Below are 22,747 nucleotides of genomic sequence, written 5' to 3' on the forward strand. Positions count from 1 at the left end.
TCATGATCTACAAATTACAAATGAGCCTCTGAAAAAAATTTTCTTTCTGCCTGTACCTTATTCAGCCCCCATTCTTTCCCCCTTTTTTCTTACTGTACACTGAATTTCATTTGGGTATTGACACTCTTTCACTGAATTTTAAATCCTAGATGTTTGAAAATATTGAAAAAGAAAATAAGTATAAAATTATAAATATTATTTACTTATGACTACTTCTTTCCTTCTTTTTGTTCCTCTGTCATGTAGATGCAACCTTTATATTGTAAATCAGGAAAATAGGTTACCAGGGTTTCAGTATTATTGTATTACAAATCCAAATGTCCTAATATGTATAAGTAATCATTGTCACAAAAAGTGAGTATATACTGGAACCCTTTGCTTCACCTTCCCCCTTTTACCTGAAATTGTAGGTTTTCCACAAAGCAGTGATGAATATTTAGAGAGAGGATGAAAATAAAATCATTTCACATTCCATTTACTAGTGTACATTTCAGTAGACTAAAATTTTGAGACAGTTTCTTTTAAAAGAAAGTATGAATAACTAAATTCAGTGTGCTTCTTTTTGGAGATACTCAGCAGTTTTATAACACAAAAATGTGATTCCTTACACAGCCCGAGCAGTGCTTGTCCAGTGGTATTGTTCAGGGATGTCTCAGCGTCTTCATATTGACTGTCTACTTCTTGTTTGCCTGGTTTAATAAAAGGTGCACCTTGCCTGCTTTGATTCAGGAACTGTCAACACAATTGGAAAACTCATCAGATTCAGCAAGAACAGAACAGTCTGCTACGTGCCCCAACTGAGCCTTATGTTGATTCTCAGCTGCTAAAAATTGCAGTGTCGATGACAAGGAACCAGTATGGTCTATTTAGAATAACCAGCCAGGTTTTAGATAATAAATTCTGACAGAATCTAATTCCTTCTACCTCTGCATGGAAATTATTACTGCAGTCATTTTCATATTTTTTCACTTTATTTTAATTTTCTTTTTGCATTTTTAAATAAGGGTTTAACCTTGTATAATTAGTCTCCAAAGGATGACAGCCTACAACTATCATAAACCAAACTGTTACAAAATTCTCTCTAGCTAATCATCACCCCTTTATATCCTAACACAACAAACCTCAATTAGTCTTTTAGACAAAGCACCCCATATGCTCTGCTTCCTTGTCAGCCCTTAACTAAGGATCAGAACACATCTATAAAACAAAAATACTCACAAAACACACTTATGAAGATAAAGGTTAATACAGGTTTTCTCAAGCTGCCCATAAAATACAGTTTTCATAGATCACATATGTGACCATTGAAGCTCCATTTTTGACTTGTCAAGGCATTGTGCTGGATGCTGGAAACCTATGGGAAAAAGAAACAAGTTGCTGCTCTTGAGGGGCCCAGCTCGCCCACCTGAAAGAGCACAAGTGTTTTGTGGTGGCCAGAGCAAAGCAGCCAGAGGTGGGGACTGGGAGCCAGGCTTCTGCAGAATTTCAGATATGGGAGGAATGGGCCCCTAGCTCCACAGTCAGGATTGCTTTGCATGCTCTGTGGGAGATGACTGGAGAAGGGAAAGGAAGACAAGGAGACCAGTTAGGAGGCTGTTATCAAAATGGGGCACAAATCATTTGGAGGGAGAATAATGGAGATTTGGAATCTATGAAGGTAGTAGAATCAGCATGATTTAAGTTATTTTTCAGCATCAGGTAAGAGAGAGATCCACATGACTCCTTGATCTCTGCCTTGAATCAGGAGAATGGTGGGACCCTATGCAAAGGACAGGAATCCCAAAGGAGGAATGGGATAGGTTTTGAACAAAATAAGAATGTCTTCCATCTGTATGACAACCTCATGAAGTTCTATGTCGTGTAGGCAATAGGTGGGAAACCCTGCAGAGAGCTGAGCGCGTGCTGTGGCTGTGGCAGGCATGCGCACATAGGTGAGAGTGCAGTGTGGAGGCGCAAGCGCGTGAGGGGGGCGTAGGACCTCATTCCGGCGGAATAAGTCAGGCATGTGACTCAAGACTCAGGACAGGTGTTCGCTACCACTACAGCGATTCGGAGGCTATCAAGATGATCTTATAGTTCGTTTTTCAGGGAATTATTAGCTATGCAATACCGACTCAATCTGTTTATCAGCTTGAGCTTCAGTTTTCTTGCTTATAAAATATACATAACCATACTCACATAATAAGGTAATTTGAGACCTAAATCAAGTGAGCTATATTAAATCACCTAGTCCAGAGTTTGGCACATAATAAGCTCACAGAGTTATATACATTACTTGAATTTGAAAGCAGAAGACTCATAGGAAATGATGCTCATCATCACCCAGACCCAAAATTGTTTCTTCTCCCATGCTCTCTGCCTTTACCAGTTGACCAAGCCAAAAACCTGTCCTGCCACATCTAATCTTAACCCGATCATACATTCCTGTCAAATCATTCCATTTTTGTACACCATGGCCTCGGCCTCCACTAAGGATCTCTCTCCTGGATTCCTACAAGCCTCCTTCCTGGCCTCCTGCCCCTCCCCCACCCCAGGTGTACTCTCCACACTGCCACCAGAGTGAGCTTTCCAAAGGCAAATCTGGTGTCATTTACTTGCTAAAACCCTAAACTCTTTGCAAAAAGTCATTTGTAGCATACAAAATCATTCATGATATACTTTTTCTTAACCTTCCAGCCTCAAGTCTCACCATGCCTCCCTTTGAAGATTCTAGTCTAGCTGAATGAATCTACTTTCATTCCCTCATCAGGTCATATCTCCCTCCCTTCAGCCTGACCGGTTGACTCTGTTACCTTATACGTTTACTGTAAAATCCAGCTCACCTCCTCTGAGAAGCTTTCCCAAGGCTGGGTTAGGCACTCCTTCCACATGCTCCCATAACTCCCTGTTCTACTGACATTTACTGTATTCAGACTCCCCAATCTTCTTCACTAGAATATATGTTTCCTAAAGACAGAAGTATTTCTTACTCATTTGTTACATCTTATACATAGTATGCTCAACAGTACATATTAAATGGGTAAGATATATATCTTTGGATGAATAAATGTAACAATCTTTTAGAAAGATATTTCTGTCTTTTAACCATTTGTGGATCATATTACTTAATCTTTCTTTGGCTCCCTTCAAGCCAGAATTTTTAGGTGTGCAATCTTAGGCAAGTTAAATCTCTCTATGTTTACATTCTTTATCTGTAAGCGAGGGATAATGATAGTACCTACCTCATAGGGTTATTGTGAGGATTAAAAGAATTGATACATGTAAATCATTTATAACTGGTACCTGGAAGTATCCAAGAACTCTCATTAACTGTTAGGTGTTATTGTCACTATTGTTATTGTTGTTATTACTATTATCCTATAAGGACCCTTCATGTTTGATACCTGACATGAACCAAGGCTTAACACATTTCATAAGATCACAAGTTAAAGAATTGAAGAAACTTAAAAGTCAGAGGTCAATAAGAAGAAAAGTTCCTCCCACGGTCCCCACAGAAAAGCATGCTAGGGTCAGACACAATCCTGAACTCATATGGATAAAGGTTCCAAATGAGGGACCACACTTTCTTGTCACCCTCTCCTTTTATAGGACAATTATGAGAGCAATTTTGTCAAAAGAGAATATGAACAGCCAGCTTGGCACCAAGCAGTATGGCATTGGGTATTAACTGTTTATGCGAGTTGTCTAGGAAAGTCAATTAAGGAACTTGAGGCCACTGGAAAATAATAACCCCTCTAGATAGGAGGGAGAAGCCATCAGTCTTCAAGAAAGCTGAGTTTGAGTCCTATCCTTCTCTGCTGGAGGAGAGCAAGCCCCAATCTCATCTCATCACGCTTTTGCCCAAGCAACCCAGGGTGAGATCATGAGATCATTTTGGAGAATGCTGCTTTATGCACCAATTTTTCATTAATATTTCCTTCAGAGGGGACTTGAAATGCTGGCATGCTTGCACTATGAATCCATCTGGGGTAGCTTGAAACTTTCGGTTTTCTAAGAATCTGCTTTTCTATCAAAACAAATCCAAAAAGGTTTTCTGATAGCTTTGGTTTTGTTCAATAACATTTATTAATGTGTCAGGCACCATACTAACTGATGAGAATGTAAAATCTACAGACATAATTCCTGCTTTCAACTATGTATAGCCTTAGAGGAAAAGCAGATAAATGGTTATAATACAATATAATAGAAGCAATAATAGAAATGTGTACAAGACTAAGAAGCATTCAAAAATGACTCTGTTCAGCCTGAGATAACATTTTGCAAACTATGAAGTAAATATGTGTTTGATTTACCCAGAATATAAAATTTAGGATCCAAATAAAAACACCAAAGTCCAATTACCAGGTGCCATGACAAAAGGTAACATGGTAATCACTCCTAAAATTGTGTTAGTTGATATAAAATTGGAAAGAAAGATGTTATCATGAGAACTGAAAACACTTCTGAGGAATGGTCAGAGGAAAAGTTTAGAAGCTAAAGGAACTAGATTTGTATGCTAGCTCTGCCATCTATGCTGTGTGAACTTAGGCAATTTTCCTAATGTCTCTAAGTTTAAATTTTTTCACTTAAGAATAGGGATAATATGGGGCACCCGGCTGGCTTAGCCAGTAGAGAGTGAGACTCTTGATCTCAGGGTTAGGAGTTTGAGCCTCACGTTGGGTGTAGAAATTACTTAAATAAATTCCTAAAAAAGTAAATAATAATAGAGATAATAATAACTACTCAACTGAATTATTTTAAGCAATGAACATGCAAATCACCCAGCACATAATGAATACTCAATAAAAGCATCTAATACTTTTTTTTTTCTCAAAGAGTAGCCTTACTTATTATCTATTTTATTCTATGCACTTATAATTAGGTAACTGTGGTCAATTAACAAGAGAGCTCTCCTGGGGAGGATTTTAAAGTCTTTTTATAATGGAATCCTATCCTTTCTTTCTTTCTTTCTGTCTGTCTGTCTGTCTGTCTTCTTTCTTCTCAAGTTAGTTAGCATACAGTGTGTGTAGTCTTGGCCTCAGGAATAGAATCCAGTGATTGATCTTTTACATATGACACCCAGTCCTCATCCCCAAAAGTGTCCTCCTTAATGCCCATCACCCATTTAACTCACCCCCCAACCCCTCACCCCCATCAACCCTCAGTTTGTTATCTGTGTTTAAGAATCCTTTATGGTTTGCCTCTCCCTCTCTGTTTTTATCTTATTCTTTCTTCCCTTCCCCTATGTTCATCTGTTAAGTTTCTCAAATTCCCCATATGAGTGAAATCATATGGTATCTGCTTTTCTCTGACTTATTTCGGTTAGCATAATACCTTCCAGTTTCATCCACATTGTTACAAGATTTCATTCTTTTTCATCACTGAGTAGTATTTTGTTGTGTATATGTGTGTGTCTGTGAATGTAGGGGGCAGGAGATATATGTATATATCTCCCATCTTCTTAATCCATTCATCAGTGGACAGACATTGGACATTTGAGCTCTTCCTGTAATTTGGCTGTTGTTGATAGTGCTGCTATAGACAGTGGGGCGCATTTGCCCCTTCGAATCAGCATTTTCATATCCTTTTCAATCCTGTTTTTCTTAGTTGCTTTTCAAAACTCTCCACAGTAGTTTTGATACTGTGCAAGCATTTTTACACACATCCTGTTTTATATTAAAAGCTGTTGCAAAATATCTTAAAATCCAAGCCTAGCCAGTAGCAGGAAAAAAAATTAAAAAACAGGTAATAAAAAAAATCCTATTCAATAATGGGATAAAGTGAATATAAAAATGCTATTATCCTGATGGGTTAAAGTGTTCTGGTCACCAAGACACTGATTAGGTTATGAGAAATCCCCTATTAGAAAAAAAGCTAAAGCTTAGCAGCTAAGAGGCTCTGGAAGTCATATTATTGCTCCTTTCTTGCAAACTGCCTCTAGCACAAATTATGTGTATTCCAGAGTCCTGTCCAACAGTGTCCATTGAAAAAGAAATTAAGATGTGTTTTTACAAATTCAAGAAAGCATGTAAATATTGCTACAGTAAAGAGAGATCTTTTGTTAACAGTATTAACACTTGCATTTTTGTATTTTTAAATTTTTTTAATATTTTATTTATTTTTGAGAGAGAGCACGTGAGCATGAGCAGGAGAGAGTCAGAGAGAGGGGGAGACACAGAATACGAAGACAGGCCACAGGCTCTGAGCTAGCTGTCAGCACAGAGCCTGACATAGGGCTTGAACTCATGAACCATGAAATCATGACCTGAGCCAAAGTCAGACACTTAACCGACTGAGCCTCCCAGGAGCCCGTGCATTTTTGTATTTCTATTGTTGATGAAGAGGAGGGATGAGGTTGAATTGTGCCTGTCTTTATCTGTCAGTCTGTTCTTCAGGTTCCAACCTCAAAAATGGGGAATGAACCCTTTTATTTCTCTTTCTCCCAGAGATGATATAAGAATAAAGGGTCACATGAATCCTTTGAACACTTCATAAAAAATAAGCTGAATAAATTCAGAGTCAATTATATTATATTGTTAGGAAATTCTCAGGTGGGTTGTATCTGATATAGATGACAATCCTGCCTTATCTTCTATGCTATTTCCTAAGGAAAAAAACCTTTCTAACATCATATTGCTACTTTTCTTTTGACTTGTATAGATTCCTTTCACTAGAGCCACACTGTCCTGTACAGTAGCCATTAGCCGCATGTGGCTATTTAAATTTAAATTTTAATTAATTAAAATTAACTATAACACACAATTCAGTTCCTTAGTCTTATTAACCACATTTCAAGTACTCAACAGGTACATATGACTACTTGCTGTCATGTTGGACAGAGAGAACATCTCTGTCATCACAAAAAGTTCAATTGGACAGCGCTGGCCCCAAGGATACTCAGGCTGAATGACCCTAATGCTCTGTGGCCTGAAGGTAGCCATTGATAGCATTTCAAGAATTGAATGACCCTAGAAGATCTGAGAGAACTTCATAATCACATCAGTGTCAGACTAAGGGAAAGCCAGAAGTAAGCAAAGAGAAATTAAATAGGCAATAAAGAAGAAAGAAGGAATGATAGCCAGCAAAAGAATACACATTGACATTATTATAAAAGGATAAAAAATGACTCAGGAGTTCATTGCTTTAGCAGAGGTATAATTTTGCTTAAAACATTTGCCACAGGTGGTTTGCACAAAATGCATCAATCTAATGCTGACTTTCTGATGTCCTAATTGGGTTTTTGAGACATCCCAGATAAATCACACAGGAATTATTTCTCAAAATTATGATGAAGCTTAACCTCCCTTCTGAATACTGCATGTTTTAAAACATATTTTCCCCAAAGAGGTATCAGCAGATAATGTAGATCCTTGCAATTTGTGTATTTTTCTTTGTTTGGCTTCTTGTACTCACAAGGAACTTTCATGTTTACCAAAATTTTGGACTCTACTTGCTGTATAAAAAGGAATTGTAATTTAGCATATATTGTGTTACTTGTTCCAAAAAGTAAGAGACTAACCTATGTATGTTTGCATTTAGGTCATTCTGTCCATTGAAGAAGGCTACAGACTTCCAGCTCCCATGGGCTGTCCAGCATCTCTACACCAGCTGATGCTCCATTGCTGGCAGAAAGAGAGAAACCACAGACCAAAATTTACTGACATTGTCAGCTTCCTTGACAAACTGATCCGCAATCCCAGTGCCCTTCACACCCTGGTGGAGGACATCCTTGTGTAAGATGCAGCTTGTCCATTTCTCCCGCTCGACAATCTTTACTTTCAGGCTATAGACAAGACCAACAGGTAGAGAGGCGAAAGTTCACTGTGATAACTGTCTAGTTGTCGACCTTTAATAATATTTTATACAAACCGTATTTTATTTATCAGCTGAAAAAACAATTTATTAACATTGTTAAATGAATTTTTTTTCCTAAGGAAGACAGGTTCTCCTTTTGTTCTCTCCATATCTAACCTTTCTGAATTACTTTCTTTCTATACGTATTTTTTTTTACCTGTGGCCATCTTTGGTATTTGCATATCTTTATGTACTGATCCTTCCTTGCCTCTGTAAGTGGAATGTGTATTCTCAGCCTCTGTACTTTTCTTGTCCCTTCTGTGTTCTGTCCCTCTGGTTGAAATGGCAGGCAAGACGAGGGCAATTTGCGAATCAGCCGGGAGCGAGGACGCTTCCTGCTAATAGGGTCACACCCCGCTGTTACTCTCCATTCCTAAAGCCAGAAAAAGACAGATGACAAGAAAATGAAGGTGCTCATGCACCGTTTTATAAAAGTCAGTAGACACGAGAAGATCTACTCACCTCTCTCTCAAAAGCAATTATAAGAAGGGGGGACTGTAGAAGAAAAGAAACACCACTCTCTATGTCTGAAAAGATTACCTGTAAAATGTTATCAGTTTGAGAATATGTGTCTTTATTTAGGCCAGATTGGACTTAGAAATATCAAAAGTATTTCCAACGCTCACTTTCCTAACTCGGGGCAGTCAACAGGATATACAGATGTTCAACTTTAGGTCACGGGTTCAAGCCGGTGCAGGTTTTTAGTGATAATAAGGCCAAAGGCTCTTCAAGGACTGCTGTGAGCAGGCCTCAGTTCACAGCAGAGCACGTAAGAGTTCGCCTCTAAATCACTAATTGGCAGCCTCAGTAAAGTGAAGCCAAGCATGAAATAGCTAGAGATTAAACTATTACTCTAGCCCATCTTCCCTAAAGCAGTCCAACAGAGGAAACAGTAAAGGGTGGCAGGGGAGGGGAGGACTTAGGATTTTATCATAAAAGGGCAGTCATTGAAGGATTGTAAGCAAGAGAATGGCATGATTACATTTACATTTCTGCAAGATCACTCCAGAGCTGGTTTAGACTGAGTGCAAAACAAGGATCAAGACTGGAAACAGAGACAGTTAGATGTTTATAGAAACTCAAGCTAAAAAAGATTAGGGCCTGACTTGTGAAATAGGAATAAGTTTGGGGTCAGGAGATAAGAGAATGGATTTATTATTAGGCAAGGAAAAAATGTGTCTTCGTCGCAGATTGAATATGGAGGGAGGAGGAGAGAAAGAATCAAGGATTCTGTCAAGGTTACTTTCTTAGACAAGCTGGCTGATAGTATTACCACTAAGAGAGAGAGGAAGAAGGATAAGATTTTAGACTAGAACTGAGCCATTTCAAGTAAGCTGACTTGAAGGTGCCTGTGGGGCATGTGGGTGGAGATGTCCAATAGGCAATTATATGTGTAGGTTGTACCTCAGGTAGACAGATCTGGGCTAAAGATTTGAAGAACATCAACACAGAGACAATAGCTGAAGATTCATGAATAGTTAAGATGACCCATGGAGACTATAAAGTATGCAAATTAACACAGGGAAAGAGTGAAACACCAAGATTTAAGAAGTGAGCTGAAAGAGCATCCCCAGAGGAGACTGAGAAAGAAGAACTGGCAGAGAAAGAGGAGTATCATAGACGCTTAAAAAAAAAAAAAAAAAAGGAGAGTTTTCAAGGAGCGTAATGTCCCAAGTCTCCACAAAGCTTCCGTAAGATAAAAAGGGACGTGGACCCATTGAATTTAGCAAGAGTGGTCAGGTATTTATGTGCAGCCTTAGCAAAAGCATTTGAATAAAGTTGTGTAAGACAGGCTGCAATGGAGCAGGAGTAAATATGAGGTCAGAAAGAAGAGCAATACAAAGCACTAAGAAGCCTGTCTCTGAAGGGAAAGAGATGTATTTGGAGAAAATGTTCCTTGGTTTTTGTTTTTATATGATTTATTAAAGTGATGGGCATGCATTGACTCTAAAGAGAAAGTGCTAACAGAAAGAGATCATGCAGTGAGTGTGCACAAATGGAAAAGAACTCTGATTATCTCTAAACTGAACTCATTTAATCTGGGCCTCTCGTTGTGGTGTAGGGTTAACGGACCACACAGCCAGTGCCCGTCAACAGAGCTCTCTAACTGTTCTATGGCTGTAGAAGCAGGCAGGTAAGAACCTTCTTTTTTAAGAAAAGTAGATAAAACCACTTCTTCCCTGTTTTTTGAAGATTATGAATGTTTATCATATTTGGAAAATAATGATGAAGACCCTAAGATGAGAAAATGCCAAAAAGTCAAAATGATCCTTGAGGTAAAGTCAACATAAGGGCTTGTGTCTTAGGGCCAGAAATTTATGGTTTAATGGGATGTACAGTATCCTGTGGACAGGCCAGCGAATGGCAAGTCTGTGATGGTGCCACCACACATGGGCAAGAGTTGCATACTTTATATATAGAGTTGGGGGGTTCATTCGATTCTAAAGTCTAATCTCCAGGCAACCAAATGAAGTTTTTTGTGACTGGTTTGCTATCCTGGTTTCTGACAAAGATATATGTGCTAGTGTTTTCTGCCTTTGATGTACTTTTGCTTGAGGGGCGCCTGGGTGGCTCAGCTGGTTAAGCGTCCAACTTTGATTCAGGTCATGAACTCACAGTTCATGGCTTCGAGCCCTGCCTCAGGCTCTGTGCCAACAGCTGGGAGCCTGGAGCCTGCTTCGAATTCTGTGTCTCCCTCTCTCTGTGCTCCTCCCCTGCTTGCACTGTCTGTCTGTCTCTCTCTCAAAATTAAATAAATATTTACTATGTGTGTATATGTACATATATATGTATATGTACACACACACACACACACACACACACACACACACTTTTGAGAAACAAAAGCAACCAGAGTTCTAAGGGTACTATGCCTGAACTATTATCACCCTTCTTATTTTCACAGCAGCCTGAGAGGGTTACCCTTGTCTACCCCTTCACCTCCAGAGAACTGTCCCTGATCCCAGAGAACTGAGACTGTTTAAGGGGAAGAGAAGTGGTGTGAGGAAAGCAGTGTTAGCTGAGGAGCACATGGTTTGTTTTATGAACTGCCCCATCCATCCCCCGAGTCCCAAAGCCCAGTCATCTGTCTCCAAGTGATGCTGGTTTAAAGAAACATGACAGAGAGTAGAATTTCAGTCTTTCCTCATATTTATCTCTCAAACAGGTAAAGGAGTTTAAGTGTATAATCCACAGCAATTCTGACTAAACCCTCCTGTACTCTATTAAACACTCAAGTATTCCCAGACTCCCAGGTTTCTCCCACACATCTATACTGACATAACTCTCTCATCCACTAGGGTCCCTATGGTTTTTATTCCACTCTAATTGCTTTCTTCTCAAGAATTCACCTGAGAAGCTTTTATCCTTTCTTTTGACAGAATAGTAAGAGGGGAAGAAATTAAAGGCAACAAAGGGGGATGAGGAAAGCTGTGAAATGCACAGCTCAATAATTTTATACTAGCATATCGGAAATTTTATAAATCTTGTATCTGCAGCTTCTCCTCTCACAAGACAGAGCACCCAGAATAAAAAATGTTAGTCAGAGAAAGCTTTCATTGAAGCAGCTCTTCTAAATAAGGCTGATATTCTCAGCCTGGCACACTCCCATAGGGGTAGTCAGAGCTCTACAATTCTGAACATTCTTACTTTCTCTCCTACTCAAGTATGTGGATATATAAGTGAACATAGCAATATTATATGTATAACTTTAAATCCAATTGATTTTTAAAAATAATTTGTAAAAGTACCTTATAATGTAGGCAGTCCATCCTTTTATAAATGTGAATTTCACACTACCTTCACTTTTATTCATTCTACAATGTTGCCTTATAACCTTCATTTGAAGAAGCATTTGTAGCTGTCACATGGTGCATAGCCCCCGGGAGAAAAGGCCCAGTTTGAGGACGAGGCTCTGGGGAGAATGGCATCAGGAGCGGGGCCTGTCCGTGACCTTTGAAATGCTTTTTGTTCCCTTTTCCCTGACCCTCACGCTAAATGCTATAGCTACTCTCAACCCCAGGTCAAGCATACTCGCATCGAGTCCAGGGCTGCATCTGAGGTCCGGGGTTTAATAGTATAAAGTGGACTGATGACTATGTGCGTGTCCCTTCACCCAGCCCAGCCTTCCCCCACCTCACCCACACTGTGCTGCACATTCATTCTCCAACCTCTTCAACTCTCACCCTTGATTCTTCCATTCACCGCAGCATGGGTTGAAGTCAGTTGGCCAGTGCCTTTCTGGACAGCGCTGCCATAGGGTGGGAGAATAACACTTTTCTCCACGTCCTGCTCTACATCCCCAGCACTGACCAAGAATTTAACAGATTATAGGCTCTTTTGACAGCATCAGGTAAAAAGGTGACATTCAGGATTGGGCAGCTGTCGACCCAGTGGGCCAATCCATGAGAGTCACCTGCCTCAGAAATCATGTTCTGCCAAGTTCAAGACACTTGGGAATATTCTCACTACCCACTGGGCCATAGTTAGGGATCTTAGAATATTTTACCTGCTAGAAACTGGAACCACCACTTTCCTTCCTATTGTTGAGCTCTCAAGCACTTGGCTACCTACTTGGCTTCATGATATGTGAATCATAAAGGTAGGAAAAAGTTCAAACCAGTATCAAAATTAAGAACTTCTGCTTAGAGAACCACAAGTAAACATTACAAGATTAAATAGTACTACGTCTTCTGTCCCATTCATAAAGCACTCTGAATCTTTTCTGAGGGCAATAACTTTCAACAATTTGATATAAAAGTTTCCATTTGTTTTGAAAAGATCTTGCTCAATGCCATCTAGGCTATACATAATCAGCACTTGCTAAAATCATTTATCTTATATAGCAAGCCATAGACAAACATCTTAATTTTTTATAACTAGGACTTTTAATGGTATTTTCCATGACAGAAATGACTGGTTGGCCAAAACCAGTTTTGTAATTGATTGATTGGCAAAGCTTTGGGGAAGGAAGACAGAATATTAAATGTTAATCAGGAAGTATGAAGCTTCTACCTGTCAGAAAAATCTAAATTTAATTCACATGAACTGTTGGCATACTGATAATACTGATATTAATACCAATACTAATTATGATTAGAATCCCAATATATATTATCACCATTTGTTGAAAGCCTGGTGTGGGCCAGTTATTGTACTAAGTACTTTTATCTGTTAGGTCATTTATTCCTTGCTATTATTATCCGCATCCCTCACATAAGGAAATGGAGGCTTACAGAGTATGGCAAGAAATTAGTGGATTGGGCATTTTAACAAGGCCCACCTTGTTCTTTCCACCACATTACTAATCATAACAGCATTCTTTCCCACTGCCCAAATGCTGCCAAAGTATCCTTTTTAAGACCATATTTTGACAACCACTGCCAATGAACTACACTTAGCATGTGATAAGAAAACCATTTCTGACCCTATATTATTTTCTTACAAGAATGAGCTTTCTTTGAGATTCACTGATATATCACTTTGGCTACAGGGAGAATGTGCTGGGTGTTTAGAATTATGGGAGATTTTTAAGCAGTATTATTCCTACTCTGCCTACTCCTCATAATGTTAAACACATATACAATATTGAAATTTTTATTTCTTCCTACTTTCCGCAACTTATCATCCTTATGAGAATTAAATAATCATATCAATTTTTTTAAAGAACTTGAAGACTTATGAAAATAAAAGGCTGATGGAAAATAATTTGTCCTCCCAACAATAGAACACTGTGAAGAATCAGATTGTTTGGCACCATGAGACATCACCCACAACCATGATATAGACACCAAATATATTGCATAGTTCTAAGCATTTGAGATTTTGTAGCATTTTGAGTAAAATTATACTTTAAACTTTTAAAAATAATATCAAAATTCTTTTATTAATTTAACTTATATTTAAGATTACTATTAGAGCTAATTGTAGAGAGAGCATGGGTTTTGCTTTTTTAAAAATATCTTAATGTTTCTTTACCTGAGAGAGAAAGAGAGAAAGAGGGAACACAAGCAGGGGAGGGGCAGAGAGAGAAGGAGACACAGAATCTGAAGCGGGCTCCAGCCTCCCAGCTGTCAGCATAGAGCCCGAGGGAAGCTTGAACCCTTGAACCGAACCGTGAGATCATGACCTGAGCCAAAGTCAGATGCTTAACCGACTGAGCCACCCAGGCTCTTTTTCATCTGATTAAACAAATTTTTTCTTCAGTGTTTGGGTGGATAATTTATGTATTAGAAGATTATTTTATGAAATAACTAAATAGTGTAATACCTGAGTTATGAGATCAGAAACTCATGTAAAAGCTGTGATACTAAGTTGAATGTAGCTGCAATGTGCTACCTCACTCCACCAATAGGTGCCTCTCCCTCCACTCTGAAACCTATAAAGGCAGAGAGAAGCAAACATTTTCACAATACAAGGAACACGTTAAATAGACAACATGTTCCTTAATAGATTGACCATTATACCAATAGGCATTTACTCTTCAATTTGAGGGAACTAAATGAAAAGAGATCATTCATCATTAGTCAGTCATTATGTAATGGACCAAATTTTTCTATAGAAAATATTCAAGTCAAACCATCACTTATTTAATAAATTCCTATAACACTTTTAGCATTGTGCTAAGGTCTACAGAAAATAGAAAGATATGTGAGATAATAATCCTAGCCATCAGGGAATTTTAACTTAGCTCTTTAAAAAAAATTCTTCTGTCTTGTGGATTTTTTCCAAGGAAGTAATTCAACTAAAGCAGAAAGATACATATAAGGCCAAATAGTCATCTGTAATAAAAAAAAAAAATGTTGCTAGCCATCTAGGAGTCTAACTTCAGGGAACTAAATTATTAAGCATCAACATACAGAATATTATACACTCATTTAATGTTTGAATACTATTAAAACATGTAAAATATTAAGAAGTGAAATAAAAGCAACATGAAACAGAATGGACCCTATCTGTACCATTCTGCTCAAACCATATAAAAAATCTAAGAGCTAAGTTATGTTAGAGTAGAAACTAGAGAAAAGCATGCGATGGCTTCATGTTAAAACAGTCTAGTATTTCTCAAAGTTTAACCTTTCTTGAATCATTTTAATAAATGTATTACTATTATATTTGAATCATAAATATAAAATGTGGAAAAATTTTGAGGATAAAAATCTTCTTGCTTTTTACTGGCAGTTTTGATACCTCCTGATTAGCTATATGAGAACTTTCTAACTTAAAAGACTAGTACTTTTGTGAACTCAAAGGGCTCATTAAGGTAAAGAATTATTAGCCCTCTCAGGACTACTTAATTTTGCATATTTAGATGTATTACAAGTATATATTTATTGAACTTTAAACTGTATCATTACCTATTCTGCCTATATTCCAGCCCTGTCTCTAATATAAATTGACCATCATTTATACATTTAGAATTTCCTAACTTTCCCCCCTCCTCATTTTTCTAAGGAAGGTTGTAGACCCTTGACCTTCTGTTCTATAATATGTACTTTTTTTCTATGTGAGCTGCAGATTTTGCAGTAAAGACATTTCTCAGGTGGGCAGCTCCCACTAATCATCAAATAGCAGAAATTTCAATGTGCTCAGCAAATAGCAGACTGAATTTATCATTGTACATGGTTGATAAGAAAGGGCATTTATTGTTTATTAGGTAATATTCCAGAGAATTCATGTGAGGGTGATGGTACCCAGCCCTCAAAGGCAGAAAATAGCAGCATTTTTCAACTTTGTTATAAGATAAGGTGAAAGAAAAGTTATTGCACAGTGGCTATGAACAATGAGGGGACCCTGACCTTACTAAATCAACTGCCAATGCAGTCGTAGAAAGGCCAAAGAGTAACTAGGTTACTAAAGATGTGTGGAGAGAAAGGGAATTGTGGTATTGAGACATTCTGGGAGCAAATAGTAAATGTGTTTCAACAGAGAAATAGGCCATTTAAGTCTTTTAGTATACAGAATGTCCTTCCACGACCTTTCTAGACTAAGGACATAAAATTAGCAAATTACATTTCCACTCACCAATTACATGAAACTGTGAAATCTCGAGAGTTATTCCAGAGTTATCTCAGGAGATTGAAGTAGAAGTCATCTAACTTTGTGCATCAAGAATGCGATAGGAGTATGAAGGGAAAGTCACTTAAATACGTTCTTTTAATTGTGTTCATCCTCACCAAATTTCTTTGACAAGTAATTAAAAGGTGTGGAACCGCGTTATTTTAAAACAGGACATTCAGTTTCCTAGCATATGTGGCTTTATTTATGTTAATAAGCAATAAGGGTACCCTGGTCATTTTGATATTTAAACTTAGTGAACCTACTACAGCAGTATTTCTTAAACTAGGTTTTATAGAAACTGATGAGACAATTTAGGAAAATAATCCAGAAGCTATTCCTGATCCTTTTAGATGTTCACATTGCACATTACAATAGTGAAGGCTTGGAGAAATGCTATAATTAAAATTCTGTTTAACTTTGTTTGCAATGGGTATATTTATTATGTATGTTATATGTATTTGTATTTTATATGATATTTTGCTTATTTTATAATACTTATTGATATTTACACCTTTAGGAAACAAAAAAATATATATAGCAATAATTAAAAGTATTTGTTGGTAGATGCTATGGTAGGTTTTCCACCTTTGGACCCAACTAATCTTTGTTAGGGTCAAATCATGAATTGTTCTGATACTAATTTGATTAAATCCACCCACAGTCAAAATAACATTGCAATCTATTGCATAAAAAGAACATGTAGCTTTTAACACCCTCCCACCTTGGAAATACAGCAACAGGATTGAGTACTAGAAAAAGGGATACAAGTCACTTTTAAGGTACCCAGACACAATGTGGACCACTTTGTAGTCAGAACATACATGCATATAGCTTATGCAAATTCCAATTATATATTAAAAGCAAAAGCCCTCTTTTTCCTCATTAACTCTCTTCACCTTCATTCCCACCGTCAGACGCCAGCTTGGAAAAAGGGAAGTCAGTGTAGCAATCAAAGAAAAACCAAGGAAATGAACCCTAGGCCTTTAGTGGGGACTCTGTCCTGAAAAATTCGAAGGGCCCCTTTCAGTGTCTTCATGAGTTGCTCAGTATGCGACTTGTATGGCCATGCAGAATGTCTCTGACTTCTTTGTACCAAAAGACCCAAGCCCTGGTGATTTAAGGGTAAATTAGAGGATTTTATGGGTAATTTTGATTATTAGAGATTTTTATTTTTTACCTTAAACCCTAATCTTATAACCTAACTCCCATTCTCATATATTTCTAACAGAATGATACCAGAGTAATATAGCATGCATACTACATTCTGTTTTGCAGTGGAGGAATTCTTATTTCATGTGGTTTCATCATATGTGTTCATATACAATCAATTTCTAGTTAAAGCTGAAATAGTTCAAATATGAATGGTAAAAACCATTATAATTAAGTATTCCAAATATGAATGTTAAAAACTATGGATCTAGTTAAGTCTCTTTGGATTCCATCATCCTTTAATTTTATAAAAAATTAAAAGCAAAGTAAATGAAAGTTGGATTATCCTTCAGTATTCTAATAAAAATAATTCAATGGTTCACCTCTGATGGGAATATTTTTCATTACTTAGAAAATACTGATTTGACTCAAATACCAAAAATAAAAAAGGTTACTGCTTTACTCTTTAATATAAACTCTAGACTAATAATTTTTAAATGATATATTTGTTACCCTAGAGAGCTAAAAACACACTTATTACTATAAAAGCACTTTTACTGCCAGGTATTTTGTAAAACTATATTAAAAAAATTCTAACAGTTTTCATGTATTTCTATAAGGAGAATAATATAGTTTATTGCCAGAATCAGTTAAATACACAATTTTTAGTTAATTTTACTATAGCTTCTAGGGCTACTTCCATGTTTATTCTATTTTTACCTTATTCAAAACTATTATGTGTATTTATGTACACATATATGTACATGTATACACATATGTATGTATTCACATATGAATACACACACATCTGCTAGCCTTTCCAAAATAATATCTTTATTTTATTTTATATTAAAACTACAAAAATATCCCCAACTGGAATGCCTTTGCATTAGATATTAGGAACAAAAATACAAATGTCTATATCACTCACTTTAATATCCATCAATGCTAGATTCCTTTTTCTTGTTAACCCAACCTGGCATTGATTTTGGTTTGTTTTATGCCATATTAATATCTGTGCTTTGGGCTCTCTTACCCTATGCTTGGCTGTGTATGTAAATTTTATCCATGCAGCTGAGCTCTGTAACATGAAAAATAAATTTTTAATAAATAATAAATTCTTGTTGAACATTTGAGAACAAATAAATGGAGGGTTGATAAGTGAGTTCACCGTTAGAAGGAGAAGGGACCATCACGGCAAATGCAAAACAGGCCAGTGGGCATGGACTCAGTGGCAGGTTAGAAAGTGTGAGAGTTAACAGCCTGTGGCTATTGTCCTTTGGGGATGAATACTGGCTATCCCTTAGGTTAGAAAACACAAATTTATGCAAGAGAAAAAGGTAAATAGCACTTAGCAAGATGTGGGTCTGCTTATATCAAGTATAAAACCCAATAGTGGCAAAAAGCAGGAAAAGACAAACTGACAATTGAAAGTGACCAGATAAAAGTGGTGATTTAAATATGATGAAAAAGTAGAAATTTTTAAAATGGAGTATGAGAATATTAGACATAAAAATATTGTAAAAGGAAAAAATAGTTTTTCATTTTATCTGACTTTTAAATTGATTTTTTTTTTTTTTAGAATGCCAGAGTCTCCTGGTGAAGTTCCTGAATATCCTTTATTTGTCACAGTTGGTGACTGGCTGGATTCTATAAAGATGGGACAATATAAGAATAACTTCATGGCAGCAGGGTTTACGACTTTTGACCTGATTTCAAGAATGAGCATTGAGTAAGTAGTCCTAGGTTTATTATTGTATACAGACGCTTCGCTCAGGAGATTGCAAACTCAAATACTGTATCAAGAATACCGGGATTCAACTATATTTCCTAAGGCTAGTATAGTATTTCCACATCTTTCCTCGCCATTTCTGATTATCATTCCAGCGGAAATTGGAAACTACACTTTTAACTATTTTCTGTTGGAAGAATATGTTTAATTCAAATAGGTATTTTAAAATTTTGTAAATGCTTTCTGAAATACATAATAGTCTCATTCACATCCTAGACTTTATGTCAACATAGTTAACCTGGGCAAATTACTTATGAGTCACATTACTAATCTTGTATAATCAATTCTTCAAATGTAGTAATTGTAATAATACATTATCATCATATAATTTCAGGTCTCCTTCTATATATTGTAAAAGTTGAACATTTTTCCACTGTCTCATAAATGATTCTTTGCCTGGATGCAGTGAAAATTTTCAACTTGTGCTTAAAAGATAGCTGGTTGGTTGAACTATCTGAAGTTATTTTGAAATAGTAATGACAATTTCATATAATTTAACATAATACAATTGCATTTTATTCATATTATTGAATGACCAAAGGGCTCAAATACAGTCATTATACCTTCTACCCTATATATTATTTTCTAATACTGTTGAAAAGTTGTGTCATTATCTAAATTCTATACCTTTTAGGTCTATGAAATGTCTGAACATTACATTGGTACCTGAATTGAAATGTTATTTTGTACCCTTAAATTTGAGGTTGACTTGATAGATTATCTAGCATGAAGGAGAAGAAAAATGTAACAAATTCTTGATGTTCATTTATATCTGTGTTTAAACTCTCATTTTACCAGTTATACAATTTTTGTTAAATCCAAAAGCAAATTTGACATAGCATATATCTACTGGCTCTAAATCTTCATTTCCTAGCTTATACTTACCAGACCTAATGTTCATATTCTCTCTCCTCTCCTCTACCCCCATCACTGTCTATCTTTGTCTCTTACAGTGATATTAGAAGAATTGGAGTCATACTCATTGGACACCAGAGACGAATAGTCAGCAGTATCCAAACTTTACGTTTACACATGATGCACATACAGGAGAAAGGATTTCATGTATGAAAGTACTACAAGCACTTGTGTTTTGTGCCTCAGCATTTCTAAAGTGAAAGATATCCTCTCTACTACCCTCTCTTCTGATTATCCAAACATCATTTCACAAACTGCAGTCTCCTGTTCAGACTATGGGAACACACCTTTTGTTTATGCTTCCTGGATTTTAAAATCATGTCTCATAGCTCCTCTCTAAGTTACCTGCAAATGAAACCGTGGCCCACTGCAGATTACCACTACACAATGGTAAATAACTCAGCATGGATGTGTAACTTTGTACAACCAGTTTGGGAAGGGTTCACAAACTTAACCTAAAGGAATTTGCCCAGGTGTGGCTTCCTTAATGATGTTTTTAGAGTTTGATGGTATATGAAAAGAAATAGTTGACCTTTCTTTCATGTTTTATGATCAAGTAGCTTCCAAACTGACATAAGTATGTTTTAGATAATTATATTCAACTCTATGGATCATATTGTTACTTTATTTTATAATAGTTTAACTGTTGGTGCCTGATGTTGTTAGACTTATTTGCAGAAATTACCAATTATTTGATTTGGTGAATTCTTGTCAGATGTGATTGCGCTAAGAAGGGGGTTATCAGGGAGGAAGAGGGAAGAATACTCTGTGCTTTTCAGTCTTCTAAGCCTGAGTTTGACTATTTTTTTAATTCACTTTGTAGTGTCCTACATATTTCATAGTAAGTGGTAGTTTAGAGGCTTTTCCCCTCTAATTTTTACTAACTATATTTCTATCCTACCTTATGAAGCTCACACCAGAAAGATCAAGAATGAGTCTAGTGTTCTAAAGGCTTTCATAGAGGAAGCATGAAATAAACCCATGTCTAGTCCCTTGGTTCACTTTCAGAAGTTTGCAAAAGCAATTACCAAAGCATTGAAAAAATTACTTATTTTCACTGGAATTGCTTTGAATGAAAGATCCAAGATTATGGCATTAGATAGAATATAAAAAAGATTAGTTAATCTAATTTAAACAGAATTTTATGATAGCTATATGGTGGCCCCCAAAATAAATACATTTGGCTGACTGATATTGGAGCATTTTGTAAGTTTAAGAACTTTTATAATTTGTACATGAAAAATAAGTTACATGAACATGCTGAGCTGTTTTCTGAACCTTTCAAGAGACAAGTATGCCACTGCATGTTCCAAAGATATGAACAGATCTAACACATGAGCATATAATATAAATTGTGTGTCAACCTGGGTCCATTACATAGTAACATAAAAATGTGAACACAGCTATAGTGCATTGTCATAATCTTCTCAGAGGCTGCAAAAAAAGACAAATATATTTTTCAGTGAATTAAGCTGAGTCAATTTATCAAAATAGTGCTGCTTTAGGAATAAATTCAATTGTAAAATCAGCTGTTTCCTGTGAAACAAACAAACAAACAAAGGCTGCTATGCTCGTGTGAAAGAGTAGGGAGAATGTGTTAAAGAGAAAGGACAAAGGGCAGGTTATCTAAAGATGCTGATTTAATAAATCAGTTTTTCTTTAATTTAAGAGATAAAGGTGCCCAACCCACATTCTCCAGTTCCTACCTAAATTCCATTTTTGGTAGTAGCAGCTGTCTTGCTATTAAAGGAGACTCACTCTTTCTTTTATTCTTTTAAGATTTGTTGATTGTCCCACTAGACTAGACCCTTCCACATACATTCTTTTGCTCCTTTACCTCCCAATTTTTGCTATCGCAGCTTGATTTTTTCTCATTTGAAATAAAAATTGTATAGAACTAGAAGGAAGAGCCTTTAAAGTATTCTTTAGTATATTAAAAAAGAAAAAAGTGAGAAATTCACTACTTTTTAGGTACATGTGTCAGAAATAGCAACATTTTCTAGCCTTCACTTGCATGGTCATGCATCACTCATACACTATCTGCAGTTTGCTTGATACATTTACACAAATCTGGATACATTTAGAGGAAATATAAAACTTCCATATTTAATATCTTCAAATATATATTAAATAAGAACAGATGTAAAACAGATTAAATTTATTAATCATATATATTTATTTTTATAATACAACAAAAAAGGTATTTAGAAAAATAAGGAATAGAATAATAATGGTCTTCCATAGGACTCTGTCAGCAACATCTGTATACTTTGATGAAATAAATTCTTTAAGTATTTAAACTTCTTTGAGATGGGCATTAAGTACTTGCAAGATTAAAGTTCATTGTTAAGATTTTTTTTCTTAATACAGCGATCTTCTTTTTTCTATATCTGATTTATATTTCTTTGTTTCTTCCCTAACATCTTCCTCTAGTATTATAAAATTGCTTTTTCACTTTGTGTCTTACCCCAAATGCTCTTTACAATTTCTTTAAAATTACACTTATATTCTTCAGAGCTGTAAGCATGATAATCGTGTAATTTTGAACCTCATCATGGTCAGAAATGTTGTGTGTGCACATGATTGAAAAAGGTGTGCATGATTAAACAGAAACATTTAAAAAATAAGGATATCTATTTCTTAATTGCCTACCAATCCAGATCCCATGACCCCAAGAATATTATAATATCCAGGAACATTAACAATGAAATTGCCAAATTCATTTGGAAACGTTACAGGAAATATTATGAGATTTACTAGTGTACATATCTAGTAATTAAAACTGTTTAATATGCATAAGTATATAGAACTTAATTACCGAAAGAAAATTAGTAACTTAAATAAATCATAGCTTTCAGTAATGATTTTTTATAACTTCAATATGCATATATATTCATGTACTTGCTTTATTTTAGCTGTGCTAACCACACTACTGAGAAGCTCTTGGGATTTTGAAAATCAGAGAATTGAAGAAACCATTTTCATTTTATTTTCTGGGTG

General features: G+C 36.2%; 1 protein-coding gene across 2 annotated transcripts in view; it reads left to right on the forward strand.

The window, feature by feature from the left end:
* EPHA6 (EPH receptor A6) overlaps positions 1–22,374 on the forward strand; it is an 852,931-nt gene extending 830,557 nt beyond the window's left edge. Inside the window, exons 17-20 of one of the 2 annotated variants that reach the window (XM_029939169.1) lie at positions 7,519–7,712; positions 9,896–9,967; positions 18,623–18,772; positions 19,786–22,374. In XM_029939169.1, the coding sequence (XP_029795029.1) occupies positions 7,519–7,712; positions 9,896–9,967; positions 18,623–18,772; positions 19,786–19,900 (531 nt within the window). In that variant the 3' untranslated portion in view covers positions 19,901–22,374. The remainder of the gene's footprint in view (positions 1–7,518; positions 7,713–9,895; positions 9,968–18,622; positions 18,773–19,785) is intronic. The other variant, XM_029939170.1, reaches the window with a different exon arrangement.
* The last annotated feature ends 373 nt before the right edge of the window (positions 22,375–22,747 follow it).

The sequence above is a fragment of the Suricata suricatta genome, chromosome 5, assembly GCF_006229205.1.
Source record: "Suricata suricatta isolate VVHF042 chromosome 5, meerkat_22Aug2017_6uvM2_HiC, whole genome shotgun sequence".
Taxonomy (NCBI): domain Eukaryota; kingdom Metazoa; phylum Chordata; class Mammalia; order Carnivora; family Herpestidae; genus Suricata; species Suricata suricatta.